Genomic DNA, 19,640 nt, shown 5'->3' with positions numbered 1-19,640 from the left:
TCCTAAAACTCCGAGGAAAGGAAAATGTGGGAGAAGTAATGGAAAGGAAGAGAAGCAAAGTAGAGAAAATGTGAAGAAACATATAAGAAACAAGACACAGAGCTCTGAAAACTGGAAAGAAAATACAACTGAACTTGGATTGGAATCCAGAGAAAATACCAAAGTATTAGTTTATGATGCACAGTGGTCAGTGCTGTGAATTTCTTCAGTGGTAGGGGTGCCCTTGCCTCTGAAGTTACATGGCTTTATAGAAAATCATTGGACAGGATTACAATATAGCACATACTTTACTTCACAGAGTTCATTTCTGCTTCACATCAGTAGCTATGGAAGACACCACAAGTGTTTTAGTTTCTGTGCAGGAATGTTTGGCTTGGGAGATGAGGGTTGACCAACACCGAACAGGGAGAATCCACACAGCCTCCCTGCTGGATTTCTGTACCCCACTGGTGGCCCACAGACCTTCGTGAGGCATCAGAGAGCTCAGGTGAGTGGGTCACGCTTTGCTCAGAGGTTGCTGGACTGACGCTGAAGGCCACCAGAAACACAAACTTTTTTTGTTCCCATATTCTCCATCCTAAGCACTTTTGACATGAACTCAACCAGCAACCCGTGGGTGAAGTCCTGGCATCCTCACAAATTAAAATGTGGTAGAAGAAACAGAAAAATTTGCTTCCAACTACATTTGAGAAACTGGTACACAATCCCAGACATGGGTTGTATGTGGATTCAGGTATTTTTTAAACCAGCACTTGATAAGTTAACTTTCCCCATGTCCTCTGCTGCTGTTTCTGTTTCCATCTCCGCTCCTACAAACCATTCGTACCTGTCCTCAGATTCTGGACACTGCCTCAACTCTGGTCTTCGTGTTGCCAACAGCAACAGGGTGCCCAAATTCAATGATTCCTCCATCAGAGCCGCCCAGTGCTTGGGTACTTGTGCAGCAGCAGCAGCTGCCCCGGTGGTGGTGCTCAGCTGCTGTGTCCTGCTTGTTAAACTGACAGCCTCTCCCTGCATCATCTTCATGGGCAACCACAAGCAACCCCATGGGTTGTCCTCCTGAGCACCCTTCTTATGTAACTGTCTTGTAAGTAACATTGCAGGCATTTTCCACATCTGAAAATGCTTTCCCAAGCTATAATGTGAAAACATGCCCTCTGCATGACTATTTTAACTTGGGCAAATTTATAATCATAGGTTCATAGGTTAGGGCTGGAAAGGACCTTAAGATCATCTAGTTCCAGCCCCTCTGCCATGGGCAGGGACACCTCCCACTAAACCATGCCACCCAAGGCTTCATCCAACCTGGCCTTGAACACTGCCAGGGATGGAGCATTCACAACCTCCCTGGGCAACCCATACCAGTGCCTCACCACCCTTACAGTAAAGAATTTCTTCCTTATATCCAATCTAAACTTCCCCTGTTTATGTTTTAACCCATTACCCCTTGTCCTGTAACTACAGTCTCTAATGAAGAGTCCCTCCTCAGCATCCCTATAGGCCCCCTTCAGATCCTGGAAGGCTGCTATGAGGTCTCTGCACAGCCTTCTCTTCTCCAGGCTGAACAGCCCCAACTTTCTCAGCCTGGCTTCATATGGGAGATGCTCCAGTCCCCTGATCATCCTCGTGGCCCTTCTCTGGACTTGTTCCAACAGTTCCATGTCCTTTTTATGTTGAGGACACCAGAACTGCACACAATACTCCAGGTGAGGTCTCAAGAGAGCAGAGTAGAGGGGCAGGATCACCTCCTTCGACCTGCTGGTCACACTCCTTTTGATGCAGCCCAGGATACAGTTGGCTTTCTGGGCTGTGAGCACACACTGAAGCCAGCTCATGTTCATTTTCTCTTCAACCAACATCCCCAAGTCCTTCTCTGCAGGGCTGCTCTGAATCTCTTCTCTACCCAGCCTGTAGCTGTGCCTGGGATTGCTCCGACCCAGGTGTAGGACCTTGCACTTGTCATGGTTAAACTTCATGAGGTTGGCATCAATCTCAATAATGACAATTGTTAGAATCATACCTTGGTCTCTTTTGAGCTGTCCTCTCATGGATTTTCCTGCCTCCCACTTTTTTATGTCTAAGTGTAGGAAAAGTAAATGATCAGTTTCCAGTTAGTTCAATACATGGTACTGGGCTTCAGTTAAGGATGAAAGGCGAATTAGATCCTGCTATAATTCACACCAAATATACCACAGTCCTGACCACCACCAAGATTCTGCCCAATATAAACATTTATACCTCTGATTCTTTAGAAAAGGAATTTTAAAAATCAGAACTATGCTGTGGGGGGAAGAGAACCCCAAAACATGCTTATGCATTGATTCATCTATGCTCATGTGGCCACGGCCCATTTTAGAAGCGTAATTTGGAATAGGAATTCAAACAGATGTACAGTGTAGGGGCATGGATTCTACATGAACTTCTGAGCAGATTTTCCCTATGCCTCATTTCACCTCTACATCACATAGAGCCACACGATGCAGCAGTTAAATCCTGTGTCCGAGTATCAGATGCATGTTCCAGTTTAGTGGTCAAAACAATTTTCTGGAAATACTTATCTCCGCAACAGCAAGATTTGCAGTTCTGAAGGTTGCAATGAAATACAATGTTTAAAGGTTTATTTTTAAGTGAACAGTTAAGTGAACAGAATATCCTGAACAGAATATACCTGATAGTATAGAATATTTGTTAATCACCACTCCCCTGCCAGAAGTTTTTTAGGCTGGGGTAGAACTGGCTGCAGCACACGCTGGTTTTGTCTTCTCCAGCTTGGATTGCCTGCGGCATGGCTGCTACAGCAGCAGCCTCTGTCCTCAAGCCAATCCTCTAGCAGGAACACTTCCCCCCCCCCCCCTTCTCTTCCAGCTGCTAAAAAGCAAAGAATAAACTTTTAGCTATGCCCCTCCTTTATTGGAAGGGGAATAGGGTAATATGCTGTAATTGGTTTTTCATGTTTGCCAAGAGTCTGTTTCCTCTTATCATCCACAATATTTAACATGTCTTGTAATAGTTCCAAACATAATAAAATCTGTCCCAAGAATAAAAACGATAGATCCACAACATGCTGCTTTTTTGTCATGGTCTTGGTTTTGTAACATTCTGTTAGTAGTTTTTATTGCCTAATGTTGTGGTTTCTTTCATATGCAGCAGACCCAGTAAAGACATTTCATCAGCTCCTTACACAGCAGCAGTCAGGATTATTTACAAATGGAGATTTCAGTACCACATTAAAATAAATCACCACTGGGTCCTGCTAAAGTTACACTGCAGCAGTGTGGCAGAAGAAACTTCAGAGATTCCAGGGGGAGGAGCATTAAGTATATACAAATCTTATGTGTGATACCAGCAAACAAATTTCTTAAGATAGCCAAATAAAACCTGTTAGTCTTCCTTCTTCTCCCGTATCTCCTTCGCAATAGCGGAAGAGGAATAGGCAAATTATATCCCCACACGCATACAAAACAATATCCACCACATGTGTAACAAGTAACAGAATACAGGCAATACCTCCCCTCATGATTTTTGTATCATGCCGCAAGATCAGTGTAGTCTGGAAGGGACTTTAAGATCATCTAGTTCCAACACCCCTGCCATGAGCAGGGACACCTCCTACTGGACCAGATTGCTCAAAGTCCCATCCGGACTATCCTTAAAAACCTCCAGGGATGGGGCACAGTATATCCCTCTCTCCCTATGCCCCATCCTTCCATCCCCAAAGCAAATGCCCCATGCTGGGCAAACTCCCTTACATGTAGGTGTAAAGGATGTGGAACAATAGAGATGGAGAACAGCACTTTGCTCACCGGATTCAGTTTGAATGAAAGAATACCAGAATAGACTGGACAAAAAGGAGATAATACACAAGAGAAACTTGATTTAGGAGGAAAAAAAAAAACCAAAACCCTAACAACAGCCCTCTCCTCCCCCCCAAAAAACCCCAAAACAACAACCAACCAAAGACACCAAACAAAACACCTAAGAAAGCTGCATGACAATCAGTAGTGTCAAAACAACAGTCCATCAAGAGGAATCACCATATTGGGCATGAGCATTTACAAAAGCAATACTCTACTGGTAACAACTCTGAGAAAAATCTAGGCATGTTCAGTGACTCCGACTTAGAATGATTACTTTAAGAAACAAACTTTTAATGTCCAGTATAATCTTTTGATATTTCCAAGTTGTATTGATGCACATTCTTTCACTCAGATTCAGTTTAACTGTAACCTCAAGCCTGATAAGAGTTTTTCTTTTCTTCACAAGTACAGATTTAGTGCTCTACCAGTCACGGGTAAACTCTTAAAGCAGAAATACCTTTCCCAACTTAAATGTATGCCATTTAGCCTAAAACTAATCTCTGCCCTTCTAACCCCAACAATATATAGCTATTGCAGTTGAAGGCTCTCCAACTAGTCAACAACACAGTGAACCAAGTGTCACAATAAAGTGTAACATAGGGACAAGGAGACCTCTCTGGAACAGGGCACTCGCTGCCTGGCAGGGCTTCAGCCAGTCTCCTGTTATTTTGGCTTATCAGTAAGTGTTTTGGAAGTTATTTACCTTAAGTCACTGCAGAGCCAGATCTTGTACAAGAATAAATCAGAATGACTGAAGTCAACAGAAACACACAGGTACAAGACTGAAGGGGAATGTTAATCTTTTTATAATGAGTGCCAAAATTCTCAGAGCTTCTAATTTTAAGTAGAAATAAGAGACACAAGTCTTAGGTCATGGTTAGAGGATTTGTGATTCCAAATTTACTTTTCTGTAAGTTAACTATGGTTTATACCATTTGCTTAACTGGGAGTACAGGGACACTGCATCTTGGTACAATTTTTCCAGTATCAGGAGTTTTACATTATTACATTTAACAGTTGTACAAACTGCTGGGAAACAAACATTTTAATTCTTTGGTTATGGAAAGACAACCAATAAAAGCCAACTGGAATTCAAACATGAAAGCTCAGCAAGTTACCAGTCACTCACGTACAAGTAAAACCAAAACTTGTGAAAGCACAAGCTTGCAAAGCACATGCTCTAGAAATAAACCTTCCTGGCTAGGTTCTGTGCTATGTAATTTTCAAATTCTAATAGGATAAATTAGCATCGGGAGGGTCTCACCCCCCCCCCCCCCAGATTTCTAGTTGGCAACAAAAGGATTATGTATGAGCAAAGCTTGAGACAAAAAGCCAGCCAGAATGTGAGGGAACTTCAGTTTTGGTCCAAGCTTCTCTTTGAGAGTACCAGATTCTTAACATAACATGCAGTATAAGGCTGGCATGTAAGCTAGGACCAACCAGCAGGACCAGAAATCAATATGCACATGTGGCTGTAGTAAGTCACAGCACCTTCCCCCTGCTCTGCACCCAGTCCCCATAGCACCCCCAACCCCAAAAAAAAAAAAATAAAAAAAAGCGCACTGATGGGTCTGCTACAATAGTCCTAGACTCCTGGTCAAGTCTACACATCTTCCATGCTTTCAGAAGTTGAGTGGCTGTCAGAAGCTTTAGCTTTGTAAATCATCACCACTTAAAACAGGATGTTCTTCTCAGGACAATGTACAAATTCCCCTCCTCTACTCCCTTAAGGGGGGAATTTTATAGCTAAGAGAAATTTCCTCCCATTTGTAATGGACCTGAGGCTGCTTAACGGCTTTCTCCCATCTCGTCTCAAGCAACTGAGTTCTGCAAGACTGCCAGTTGCAAAAACTCTTTGAGCAGTTAATTCAAGCAAGTACTCATTCTTGTGAAGATCTAGGTACTACAAGCCAGTTTTCCCCCAGCATTGATGCAATTCAGTCACATGGTTTTACTGTCATGCAACACAGTTTTCATACTTCAAATCAAACAGTGTTTTATAGATGCAAACTTCATATAATGAACAGTTAACAATTAAAAGTACATAAAATGAGTAAGGTTTAAATAGTTGAGAACAATTACATTGCACTGCTTACAATGCTCCTATATGTGGAGGAAAGAGCTTAAGTCAGCAATAAATCCTTATCGGTTGTCCCTTCCCCCAGATACAAACAAAAGGTTCCACGTGATTTTTAGACTTGATTTAATCTCAGAACCACTGCTATGTTAACACCTGTCAGGCTGAAGTTTATTCACTTTCGGCATTAAAGTTCTGACACAGAATGGATGACATGAGGATCCATGTCCCCCAGGGTCGCGTTGCAGTCACTATTGGTCCAGTACGACAAAAGTTTTGCAGTCATTTCTTGCCTGTCCTGTCCCCTTACCCACGCCTGATACATAGACCATGGCCTAGCATTATTATTACCCTCTTAGCTGCGATTTATTTAGGTAAGACAAGATGCAAACTCAGTCATTTCCTCATTTGTAGGAAAAGTGACATGAATATTCTGTACTTTAACAAATAAACACTTAAATACAGGATTTTGTTTTGCACTCTTGCAATGCTTTCATGTGAGGCAAAACATACCCCTGCCCCCAACCACCACCATAATAAGTATCGAAGCGTTTCCAAGTTTGATTTTCATTAAGATTTCCAAACTGGCAGATTTTATTTTCACACCCTCTTCACAATAGACAAGATGCTTACCATATACTTAGGATTACAAGTTGCCACTAAAAGAAAACTTTACACAACCACTGTACATTTAGGTTGAAAAAACTGTCCTTCATGAAAAATATACCTAGAAATTAAGTGGTAACAAGAAAAAAACATTAAGAAAAGATTAACCTTTTTTTATATAATATGCCATTTTAAATTTATCAACTGTTCCTCCACTTTTCATTCATACTCTGTTTTTACCTATAGTATTTGTTAAGGCAAACAGCTAATCCATTTCTGAAGAGGTGCTGTGGAAATTGTGGACAAAGAGCAAACATTTGGCATTAAAATAGATAGCACGTATGTAGCCTCTAGTAATATACATTAAGCATTCCTCTTGGACTTCAGGATAATGAAGAGTGAGGATGAACATGCTAACAATGTCAAAAAGGCTTAAAATTTAGCGTCCAAGCAATTTCTATTGATGCTTCTGTAGTTTTCAAGCTCTAAGTAGTATAGAATTTATGCAAATGCATTAAAGAATTCTAGCTTGGCAAGTACACCCAAGCAGGTTATTAAACTATATATACAGAAAGTGATAAATACAGAATTAAAAGAGTCCTTCCGCTTCTCTTTATAGCCTTGAAAATTGACAAAAAACTTGAGGACAGCTCTACAATATTAAACATTAGGTAACCGCAGGAGGTGGGAAACCTAACTACACAAACTGATTAAAATACTCAGATGACTTTGTAGTGTTTAATACAATTCAGTTCGTAGTCAAGGGCACAAGACAACATTTAACAAAAATAATCACATCAATTGACCTAGAAATCAAATGTAAATAGATATGAATACAATCTCCAAAATCTGTCTTTAAGTGAACATTAACCATTTATTCAAAGTTATACAAGAATTTGAAGGATAAAGTCTTCTGCAACAGGAAACCAACTTACAAGTTTCATGTCTCAGTTGAACTGAAGTGGAGGCGAGCGGGGTGGGGGCAGGGAAGGGTGAACAAACAAGTTAGTAGGCCCCATCCAGGCAGCTAGAAAGTAAAAATGGGCTCAACAGCAGCCTCCTCCAGCTTGTTGTCCTCCTTGATTGCCTGCAAGCGTTGCATTGGTAGCAGCATGTTGAGGGCCAATTTTTATGCCGTTTGCCTGAAATGAGGTATAATACACAGTGTAATTATTGCAGAACACTATTATGCTTGAAAAGCTTCACAGCTTCACAGAATGGTTTGGGTTGGAAGAGATCCCCCTGCCATAGCCAGGGACACCTTCCACTAGACCGAGTTGCTCAAAGCCCCATCCAGCCTTGCCTTGAACACTGCCAGGGATGGGAGAGCCACAACTAAATGCATGCAATAAATACAGCAAAGTTTATATATCTGTATTTTTTTTTAAGCAACATGTGCTTAGCAGTTGAATATAATTTAAAGGAAGATGCTTTCCTTCTCATTTAAATTTAGTCTGTGTTAAACTCTGCAGCTTAAGCTCCAAACACAAAAACATAGAGCCAAAACTGTCTTTGAATACTACTTGGAATAAGGCTTTAAAAACACACAGCTTTCACTAGGAATGTGTAACCTCTCCCCTCTCACCAAAACCTCCATTAGTTTAATAGGTTAATATAAAACTTTTCCTCTCTAGACAGCATTTCTTTCTGTGTTGAATCAGCTGTAGAGGCTAAGGGCACACGAGTGTTCTGTGTCATCAATAATTTCTATGATCCCGAAAGACATGGCCACTTGCCAAGAACCCACACACAGCGTAGCTCTTTCATTCATCAAAATCACACTTATATCTTAACCCTCACTCCCTCAAGTGGATTTTACCTAAAAATACAGCACTTTGAGAAAAGTAATACAGTAGCTTCAGAAATTAAGCTCTTAAGGAAACTTTGCGTCACAGTAAATCTCAGATTTATAGCGCTTGGCAGTTGTTCTGCAACAGTGGTAGCCTTCGGGTTTCTGGCACTAGCTCAGTATTGACAGCAGCTGATGTGGTTTCTTTTCGCTCTTTGACTCCTCTTTAATAAAAAGCATGCCCTATGGCTCATTGGTTTTGCCCCCTCTGGGCTGATAGCAACTTCTTGAGGAATCAAGGAGCCAGACCTGGCATAAAGCCAAGTCAGTAGCACGGACTGTTGGCTCTTGACAGCATATTGCAATCAAAGCTCCGTAAGGCACAGTAAAGCAGTCAGCTACTATATGAAACTCGACAGATACAATGAGCATGCTTTTTCAGACTCTCTGAGTGCTGTCCAATTTATATTCCACTATTGAGTGCATTTTCTTTAGGAAAAACATTAGAGGAAATGTTGAAATTTTCATTGCTGAACTGAATTCAAAAGATGTTTCACCAAACCACCACATATACACACACATTCTCCAGTCAAAGTTAGTGTCTTTGAAGGATTACTATTCAAATCTTAGCTACAAGTTTCCTAATGCAAATCGTTTGCATGCTACTCAAGTTACTCATTAATTCCTCTCTGAAGTCATAGAGCAATACTTTTAACAGTTTAAGTTTTCTGCTGTTGGAATATATTAAGCAGGAACAGGTGAAGCTATTTAAGTCCTGCTAACTCCCTCAACTATTCTTTGAACAATTCTGCAAGGACTATAATGCTTAACAGAAACTTCGGACTCAGTCCCTGACAGAGAATGCACCTATTCACAGAACAGATACAAAGCAGAGAGTGGCAGTGCAGATTTTCACATGTGGTTTCACTAAGCACCTCAGCAACAACGTTTAGGGACATGCAGAATAAAAAAAAAAACCAACCAAACACAACCCACAACCTTTGTGCATCAGGAAGGACTGAACACTTCATACTGACAAATTTAAACTTTGTGGGATGTGGTTTTTTTATGGGAACCTTAGCAGAGAGCTTGTATGATCCTAACATTTCTACACAATCCCAGTATTTCTATTTACTACTGCTGAATTGGAATTTGTTTTCTACAGCCATGAACCTCGCTACTAACTGCTCAAGATTTTCAACAGCATAGTATCAACATTCAAGAAAAACATTAGAGGTCTTTCTAGCCTCTTGCATTAGAGAAGTACACCCTGCTCCACCTCCCCACCCCCACCCCAAACAAGTGAAGAGAGGCCCTGATAATCTGTAATTTCAGTAATGTGCATAGGCAAACCAGCTAATCTTTTATTCCCTACAGAATCCAGCCACCTAAACCAGGAACATTTCAAAAGTCTTTTATGTAACTCTCAAAGCAATCCCTCCCGTACACTGGACAGCTCATGGAGTGCATCTGGCATATCAACATGGTCCCCCATTTACATAGTGGAAAATTATCTTTGAAAACAGATGACACCATATGGAGAAGTGGATGAAAGTGGATTTTCTTCTCTTTTGGGGATTTATATTATTTTGTGATGCTTCATGGATGGATAGGGTCACTTATTTTAATCCATTTTTATCACAATAGCAGACAATTCAGCATCCAAATGAAACGGACAAATGTTTTACTGTCCAGCCTTCTAGTGAAAGCGAATTCTGTACATTTAAAAATCCAAAAGTGTTCAGAGTACAAAAACTTACCTCATTATTAATGTCAAAAACGCCTTCCTGAATTTTCTCGTAGATCTCCTTTGCAGTGTTAATAAATGCCTAAAACAGAGGGGAAAAAAACCACAAACACAGTGAATGTGATCTCCTTTGGTGCAAGATGTACTAACTGAAACCCAATCTCATGTGCAGGTGTTCCAGCGAGGCTTTTCTTTCTGACCTCAGCAGGAACAGGTATGACAACAGCATCCTAAAACCTACCCTGGAGTAGCAATGGATCACAAGCTGTTTAGAAAAACAGTGCCATTTTCATAACATCTGTATTCTACAATCTGTTGTCCAGTAATTACAGGGAAAAAGTGGTTTTTAAGATATATAAATTACTTTTAAATTATTTATGTCTGACCCTTATGGATAGCTTGTGTGGCAGATGGTTTCCCCTACCCTTAATATCTTTGTAATAGGCCACTCTAGATTAGAATGCTTAGCAACATAAAACCACAGGGTACTTACAATGATGATGTAAGGATGCTGTCTGCTGGATGAAACCTTATGCTATCATTTAATATTCACCTAATTTTCAGAATGTATTCTCTTTAATTAATCTTACAGGATAGGCAATAGGCATCTTAACAGTAGAAAGGAGAGGCCCTGGGTTTTATCATGATTTCTGAAAAATCTATTGTTTTAATTCAGAGAAAGGACTTTGACATTCAGGTCTGGGAAAGTGAACAATATAAATGTTTTTGGTTAAAGTTTACAATCAATTATTCCATTCTTCATCTCTCATTTAACTTTATAGGTCAAGTAATGCCTAAAATAATGTATAATTTAAGAGGTGATTAACAGCAGCTAATAACTGCAATCAATATCAAGCATATAGTTTTTTTGCTGTAAAATACCAACACCATGCAATCATACAAGATAGCCTATCTTCTGCACAAGCCCAATACAGCAAATACAGATCTAATTCAAATATAAAAAAGTAAACAGGGTTCATGAAGAGGAACAAATCATACCTTTCCTCATTTCTACACTGGAAGCATTTGACTGCTGAACTTGCCACCAGAGCTTTGTTTCCTAATTAACAGGACTGATATGTTTTCACCTTTAAAGGCCTTACAGCTCCCCAGAGTAATCAATCTACTGCAGCTCAATTACTGCACCAAGCACACACCACAGCCAGTGAAGGAGACCTGAACGACTGCATCAGGAATGGAAAGATATGAATATGCATAAACTCTAAGTGGGTGATCGAATCATCACAGAGGGTCATGAGAATTTGCAGCAAAATAATGAGAAGAATTAATCATTGCAGATTCACAAGGCACTTAGGAAGCGAGTTCGTTTTTCAAACACGTGTTAGAGTTGAGGAGGAAAAATTGGCTTCTGGCCAACTACGAATTGATTCAAATTCCTCAGAAATTGAAGTTTTCAATGTAAGGAAAAGAATTCAAACTTATCTTGGTTTCTGATAACACACCAATTATTGTAATGGCCTTATACATGGTCCTACTGAAAGGCAGAAGTCAGTAACTTGGAAATCTACACAGCTGGAATCTGTGAGGACGCTTGCTTGCTTCTGCTTCAGTGGGACATTAAACAGAACTTCAAGTCTTAAAAATGCGTTATGATAACTTCATGTAAACAAGCACTTAGCAACTGGCACTTCTAACAATTCTAGACCACGTTGGCTAAGTACTCCCAGGCTCCTGTAAATTAATTCTATTAGATCTGTAAGAATTACTTTAGACCAGCAAAACTAGAATTTTAACACACTCCAAACTAACACAGCCGAGTCTAAGATATCATCTGGGAGCTACACTCAAGAACAGATCACTGCAGGAACGCCTCTATCCTCACAAAAAAAAAAAACTCAGTAAAACACAGCATGATTACACAAGTCAACACCCCCTCCCAACACAGTTACTACACATGTACTGTACAAAGCAAAACCACAGTAATACTAACTTCACTAAAGACTATTTTAATATTAAACACTTTGCCTAAGAAACCACTGATCTGAAAAATCCAAATACTCCATTCATCTCAGGCCTACCATTTCAGTTGGCTCAAAAAGACATCATCTGACGACCACGTTCCCATCAGTGATTCTGGTGCACCACGTATTAGTGTTTAAACAGCACGTACTATTATTCTGTGTGGCAAAATGCCAGGCTGCACTGGGTCACATATAAGTAATTCCTATTTGAAAACAATGGTTTGACAAGAATATAACACATAATAAGTCTACCTCATGTTTTCTTCAGTTGGTATGGATTCTGAAAAGTTACTAATAATCAGCCACGAAAAGAGACATCCCTTGGGACTTCCACTTGTTTCTTTAATCCAGGCATCTTAAGTTACCTTATGCTTCAAAGCACAAGTGGACTCAAAACAACCACCTGAGAACTTCACTGAGAACAGCAGTCTACTCGCTTTAAGAATACCATATCAGATTTTGGCACTGCATGCTAGTGTCCCAATTAGCAAGGACAAGAAGGTGAGCTCTATAATTGACGACTTCTAAAAACCTCTTTTAATACTGCATGTTCTAATTCTTATCTGGAACATGCAGTATATACTATAAATTCTCAGTCATTTATGGGCAGTTTATCCTATTTGCAGATTAGCTGAGCCATGGATGCAGAAAGACAGAGCAATTTCCCCTCAAATGCAGTTTGGATTTATTAGACCACAAGCAGGGGGCTGCAAGAACACAGCTGTAGCACTTCACATGCCAACTTGGATCCAGGTGCAGTTTAGCCACTTCTACACAACACAAGACTTCAACCAGTAAGCCCCCATGGGCTCAGCTGGCTGCCTACCAAGCCTACTGCAGTTGCATTGTGCATTCCCCCAATGCTGCTGTTAATAAAATACTATACAAAGGTACTTGAACACTTCCACCGCAAATCAATTCAGGTCCAGGTTTATTTCACCACCCCAGGAGAGGCAGTACCAGATTCAATCTGGATTTATATGCAGCCACCTGAAAGATGGCAAGGCCCTAGCACATAATTATCTCCATAATGCATAGAAAGAAAAGACAGACTTTTGTAAAACCAGTATGATACTTCCAACTGTAAACATTCTAGATTTCAGGAAAATTAAAGAAACAACATAACTGCAGGGAAATGTCAAATTAAAATCACAAATTACTGATGCTTTTATATATGATATTACTGAATGTATTTGCACCACACCATTAAAAATGGTCATATACAAGTGAGCCAGTGATTTGGTTTTAATATAACAAGTTTACAACAAGGTGCTCGGTGACAGCCAGCATGGCTTCACTAAGGGGAAATCCTGCCTGACCAATTTGGTGGCCTTCTATGATGGGGCTACAGAACTGATGGACAGGGGTAGAGCAGTTGATGTCATCTACCTGGACTTGTGCAAAGCGTTCAACACTGTCCCACACAACATCCTTGTCTCTAAATTGGAGAGACATCAATTTGATGGATGGACCAGTCGGTGGATAAAGAACTGGCTGGATGGCCGCACACAAAGAGTTGTGGTCAATGGCTCAGTGTCCAGCTGGAGACCAGTAACGAGTGGTGTCCCTCAGGGATCGGTGTTGGGACTCATCCTGTTCAACATCTTTGTTGGTGACATGGACAGTGGGATTCAGTGCGCCCTCAGCAAGTTTGCCGATGCCACCAAGCTGTGTGGTTCGGTTGACACGCTGGAGGGAAGGAATGCCATCCAGAGGGACCTTGACACACTTGTGAGGGGGGCTGATGCCAACCTTATGAAGTTTAACCATGATAAGGGCAAGGTCCTACACCTGTGTCAGAGCAATCCCAGGCACAGCTACAGGTTGGGCAGAGAAGAGATTCAGAGCAGAACTGTGGAGAAGGACTTGGGGATGTTGGTTGATGAAAAAATGAACATGAGCCAGCTTCAGTGTGTGCTCACAGCCCAGAAAGCCAAGCGTGTGCTGGGCTGCATCAAAAGGAGCGTGACCAGCAGGTAGAAGGAGGTGATCCTGCCCCTCTACTCTGCTCTCTTGAGACCTCACCTGGAGTATTGTGTGCAGTTCTGGTGTCCTCAACATAAAAAGGACATGGAACTGTTGGAACAAGTCCAGAGGAGGGCCACGAGGATGATCAGGAGACTGCAGCACCTCCTGTATGAAGCCAGGCTGAGAAAGTTGGGGCTGTTCAGCCTGGAGAAGAGAAGGCTGCGTGGAGACCTCATAGCAGCCTTCCAGTATCTGAAGGGGGCCTATGAGGATGCTGGGGAGGGACTCTTCATTAGGGGCTGTAGTGACATGACAAGGGGTAACAGGTTAAAACTTTTAACAGGGGAAGTTTAGATTGGATATAAGGAAGAAATTCTTTACTGTGAGGGTTGTGAGGTGCTGGAATGGGTTGCCCAGGGAAGTTGTGAATGCTCCATCACTGGTGCTGTTCAAGTCCAGGCTGGACAGAGTCTTGGGTGACATAGTTTAGTGTGAGGTGTCCCTGCCCATGGCAGGGGTGTTGGAACTAGATAATCTTAAGGTCCTTTCCAACCCAAACTATTCCTTGATTCTATTCTACGAGGCCACACCTAGGCTCTCAAATAACAGTAATACCCTGCTTTGCAAAATTACATTATGTGCAAGTGGGAAAGCGAGTCTTGCAAGATGTGATCTGGCTGCTGTGTCACACCTGCAACTACTGCAAAGCTAACGAAGGACATTTCTAAGTCACAACATACCAGTATAACATCACCTCAGATGATCTGTATAAGGAGTTTTCTAGATTATATATACATGAGAATCAAGAATTCTCACAATGCTCACTTCAAAAAAAACCCCAAGCACCCCAAAAAACAAAACCCCAACTACCAAACAGTACATATGCTGTATTTAAGATAAATAAGTCCTAAACCACGGAATGTAGAATTAAATCAACTCCAACATCTATTTTATCACACAAAATAAACACGTGATATTGGATTACTACCCTTGAGACAAAAACAGGAAGAGTGAATTCTATAACTGCTAAAACTGACATAAGAAGGGAGTAAGTTCCTGATACCTCTATCTTAGGGAAGCTGTATGCAGGAGTAATAATAAGCTAAAGGCACCAGAACGCGAGTTACAGAACCGCTACATTTAGTTTTCACTTGGCAGGTGTCAATAATATCACTACTCTTTCTTGGAAACCTAGTGCTGCGGCAGGTATTTGAGGACTTAACTACAAGCTGAGCATAACAGGAAAAAACCTGTAAATGATTCGCTGATACTTTTCAAAACTCGGATTTTGTGAGTTCATCTTTCCTTGGAATCTGCAGTGGAGCGGGTTCTGTACTATCAGCTTGTGGAACACGCTGCCCTCTGGCGGCAATATTCAAGTTAAATTTAGCGCTTAGAAACACAAATTGGGCAGTCATCATTTCTAGAAGCTTTCTTACACTTAAATGAGGAATACTTAAAGGTTAAATATCTTACAAATTCTAAAGCACGAGCCTCACCTCTGAGATCATCCAACACCTAGGATTTCCTCTGCCATCCTGATTTCCTATCTTTTAGCAGTGAAATACAACAGATTAGTATTAAAAAAATGCATTTGGAAGCAGTAATAATATGGACCACAAATGGATTTACCTCTAGAACATTCACCATCCCAGTGTACAAGAGATGCTGAATGGCCACTTAGTAGAGTGAGATCCCAAAGCGCTGAGCAGCTGTTTTATGCCCAGTAAAACAATACTTTTTACAACTAAATGATCCGTCAAAAAGTAGTCTAGGACACTACACGGGGTACAGAAGGGTTAATTTTCAAGCAGTAGGAAGTTGCTATATAATCAACCTACACCCCAAAAAGCACCCCAACCCATCTGTAGACTTATTTTTTAAAGTGAACAGTCACAAAACAAAATTGACAGCAATTTTGTATGTACCCACTGAAGTGCAATCTGTCTTGACAAGCTTACGGGAAGATGCACGTTACCAGAGCTCAAAGTATACTGAAACATCCTGCAGCTGCTGTTGAACAGTTACAAAGGACAGAGCACTTGAGGAAAAAAAAGATGACAAACCCAGAACTAAGAATCCATCTCTCCAGCAGAATCTACACCTCAGGCAGGTGGCCATATCATACCTTTCCTGCTCTTCTATAAAGTACAAGACCCTTGATTAACTGAGGTTTTTTATTCTGATTATACTCCGGGATGCTCTCAAGAACCCTGGCAGAGGCCGTGTTCCTTACTGCACAGATGGGGTATGGTTCAAGGGTTTGCCACAAGGAGGTAAGAGCTGTGAATCTTCACTGGAGACAGGTGCCCTGTCCTTTCTCTCACCCATAGCTGAACTGACATGAGCTTCACCTCCCTTTTCTCATGGAAGAAACTGGCTGAAGTGCAGCTTCACAGAGCTGAAAAGTCACAGAACTTTGATTCTGAGGAACTTGAAGGAATATTGGCTTTGATACAAGTTAAGATAGACTTTTTTCCCCCCTAGACTCATGAGCTAGAAATCCTGCTCTCTTGCAGGTTCTAGTCAGATTACATCTTGTGTGTCACTTTACCTTACTATGAAAACTACTAACAATTAGTTGTGTTTAGAGAGAATGCGGAAGGGGGGGGGGGGGGGGGGGAACTGCCTCTAAAAGCCAGTTCAAATTTAGCAGCTGTTAAGAATCACATCCTTTCCATGAGATTTTCATTTTTATCCTTCTGAATATTAGAGAATCCATCTTCCTTTCCTTGTCTGTGAATGAGCAGTACTGCTATTGAAGCTTCATTATCCATTTAAGCAAAATTATGAAAGAAGTTGCCTGAAGAGAAAATTAAGTTACAGCTGAAACAAAACCATTGAACGACCCTCCAGCTACATGTAGCAGAAGTGCTCAGTCAAAACCGCTATTCAGATTTGATCCTAAATAATGAATCCATTATTGCGTTCTATTTATGTGCAGACAACTTGGAATAACATAGACCATACTCTTAAAGATGAAAGTTTGGCACAGGGCTATATAATTGCCTTCATATGGGAAGCAACTTACTAAAACCAATTCCCACACCAGGAATCAGTGATACATTAGTACAGCCCAAGTGAGATCTGCTTCTGAACAGTGGTGGCATCTAGCACTGGTTTGACCAGCATCCAAAAAGCAATTTTGCTTAAGGTTGATTACATTCACAATTACTAAAAGTAGCAGTCTGGAGTGCAAGAAGAATGCACAAAGTTATTCCAGTTTCCCAAATACAGGCAGGTGCCTTACTTCCCGAGACCAATGTATGTTAAGTGGATTCAAACAAATGATACTCCAGGGACACAAAGGTAAGTACTGTGTGCTGTAGGAAACTGTATGATCACCTGAGTGGATTCTGCTCTGCCTCTCCAGTTAAGACACTGCTCAAGCAGAAAGCACTTTACAAGCTCTGAACTGCACATTTCAGATAAGACTACAATTAACAGTCATACAATGTTGTTGAACTACCATGAAAAACCAAATGTGATAAAATTGTTTATGCCTCTTGCAAATAAGAGAAAACACTTCTGTGCAGTTTTAATGCAAGGTCAGAAAGTAACTGATGTTACGATGCTATGTGCAAACATGCCCGGGGTTTAGACCACAGACTTAAGCATATACAGGTGGAAAGCCTGCTGACAGGTACTAGTGTTTAATTAGAAAAAACCCCAAACATAAATTACATTGAATTTTGCAAACAGTACTTCAGAGTGCACATCCCCCATCCACAAGCCAAGAAAGTAGAACAGATATAACCATCAAGAGTCTAAAACTTAGCACTAGATTTCTTTCATCATTAATTAAAAACAAGTCCAATGTTTCAGGTCAAATGTAACTATGCATTCTACTGGGAGAAAGCCAACAGCCATGCTCAGTGTAGTAAATTACTGAACACTCCAAAACACAGGCAAGATTTTAAACAGAATTCTAAAGAGAAATGCACTAGTGATGTAGCTTAGAAATCACTGAGGAAACAAACCACAAAAATTTAGTTATGTTTTGATAGCTGGGTATCTTGATGGCTTTATACAGAGGCTAAAAGGAAATCAACAACAAACCCCCCCGTTTAAATAAGTAAGATACTGCTGATGAGACTAGTATAACTGGCTTTGCACTGCAGTCAAATCATAACCCTGTGTTTAGCCTTCCTCCTATATTCCCAACATATCAGCAACTCCTCTCACCCAATCCCATTCTGTAATATACATGACGATTTAACTCTGTGGCCACACTGAATTCTTAGCAGCCTCCACAAGCTACTACAAAGGAAGGGCCTGTATCTACTTCCTGCTCCCAGCTATCAATTACTTATTGTGTGAACAGGGTATAAACATCCCCTAACAGCCTCACACAAGATAAACAGCTAACAGGATATTCTCCCCTGCTAAACATTTCTATCAAAGACATAGGTTACAAGACATAATCCTGAAGAACACAAAGAACATTTTTAAACTGTCTTAAGAGCAAGCACTGAACAGGTCAATGTACTACTACAGACTGACTAAGGCATTACACAGTGGTGGAAACTGGGTTTAAACAAGGGAAACAGCTTGAATAACATTAGTGACAGAACATTATTTGTTCATACAAACAAGTAAAGAATCCACCCTTAACTTGCAAACATCTACAACCATTTGTGATGCAAGGTGAGAAAAAGTTGGGTCGGAAACAATGTCAAACTGATCAAACAAAGTCTAGAGGCTTGTCTTGGATGTTTCTCTGACAAGAGTGACATTTTCAACTAGAGACAAAAAAAATCCGTTAGGGGAGAAAAGTCTCCTCTGGCCATTTAACTGTTTCTAATACAACACAAGAGACACATGCTGCCAAGTTTCAGCATTACATCTGCATCCACAAACAAGACCTTTATGGCTATCTGCTTGTGCTTTACGATGCGGATCTGTTTACTTAGGTAGTGCCACAAGTCTGTTCTGACATGCTGTGCCTCCTGAATTCCCCAGTGGCAAGCATTCAGGGTACAGGAGCCACGCAGTTACTAGCACTGTTACAGCAGGGCCAGGCACTAAGTCTGGATGTAGAGTACAGTCAGTATTAAGTTAAGAAATGAATGCTAGACCTTGCACTGGATGCTGCAGAAACACTCCTGTGGTAAGCAGCCTAAGCTTCCCAAGGTAATAGGACAAACTTGATAGCATACAAGGCAATGCCCCTACCAAAGCAGCCTTTCAGAAAATGTGGAATGTTGCCAGATAACCCACTAACTGTGTGGGACTGAGAATAATACAGTAACCTATACAGCAACAGTGTCTCAAGAATAATTACAATGGCTAAAAAGCACTCGCTATTGTTTTTTTACACCTATAGGGCAGAAGCTGGAGAAGTGTTGAAACTTACTGATGTCAGTCAAAAGATATGTAAGAATGTATCTTCTATAAACTCAAAAAACTTGAAAATACGTGAGCAGAAAAAAAGGACTGCTGTCACCTTGCAGTTTTACAAAGCAGAATAATTTAATTCAGAATACTTCTGAATTATCTTTTCCCCCCCCACAAAAAATTACCTCAGAAGATTTTTAGAAGCAGCCATCCAAAAAAAGACATGTATACCTCATCTTCCACTCTAAAAACATGTATCAAAGCATTTTTGTTAAAA

General features: G+C 40.8%; 1 protein-coding gene across 1 annotated transcript in view; it reads right to left on the bottom strand.

Annotated features, from left to right (window-relative positions):
• Window positions 1-6,043: 6,043 nt before the first annotated feature.
• RAB2A (RAB2A, member RAS oncogene family) overlaps window positions 6,044-19,640 on the bottom strand; it is a 43,406-nt gene continuing 29,809 nt past the window's right edge. The window contains exons 7-8 of the mRNA XM_057426069.1: window positions 10,090-10,158; window positions 6,044-7,682 (exon numbers count right to left, since the gene is read on the bottom strand). Coding sequence (XP_057282052.1) covers window positions 7,587-7,682; window positions 10,090-10,158 — 165 coding nt within the window. The 3' untranslated portion in view covers window positions 6,044-7,586. The remainder of the gene's footprint in view (window positions 7,683-10,089; window positions 10,159-19,640) is intronic.

Source organism: Pezoporus wallicus, unplaced genomic scaffold (genome assembly GCF_028554395.1).
Source record: "Pezoporus wallicus isolate ANWC-B61680 ecotype Strahan unplaced genomic scaffold, APGP_CSIRO_Pwel_v1 contig_4131, whole genome shotgun sequence".
Lineage (NCBI taxonomy): Eukaryota > Metazoa > Chordata > Aves > Psittaciformes > Psittacidae > Pezoporus > Pezoporus wallicus.
Note: the sequence above shows the minus strand (reverse complement) of the source record. Positions and strands in the feature narration are given on the sequence as shown.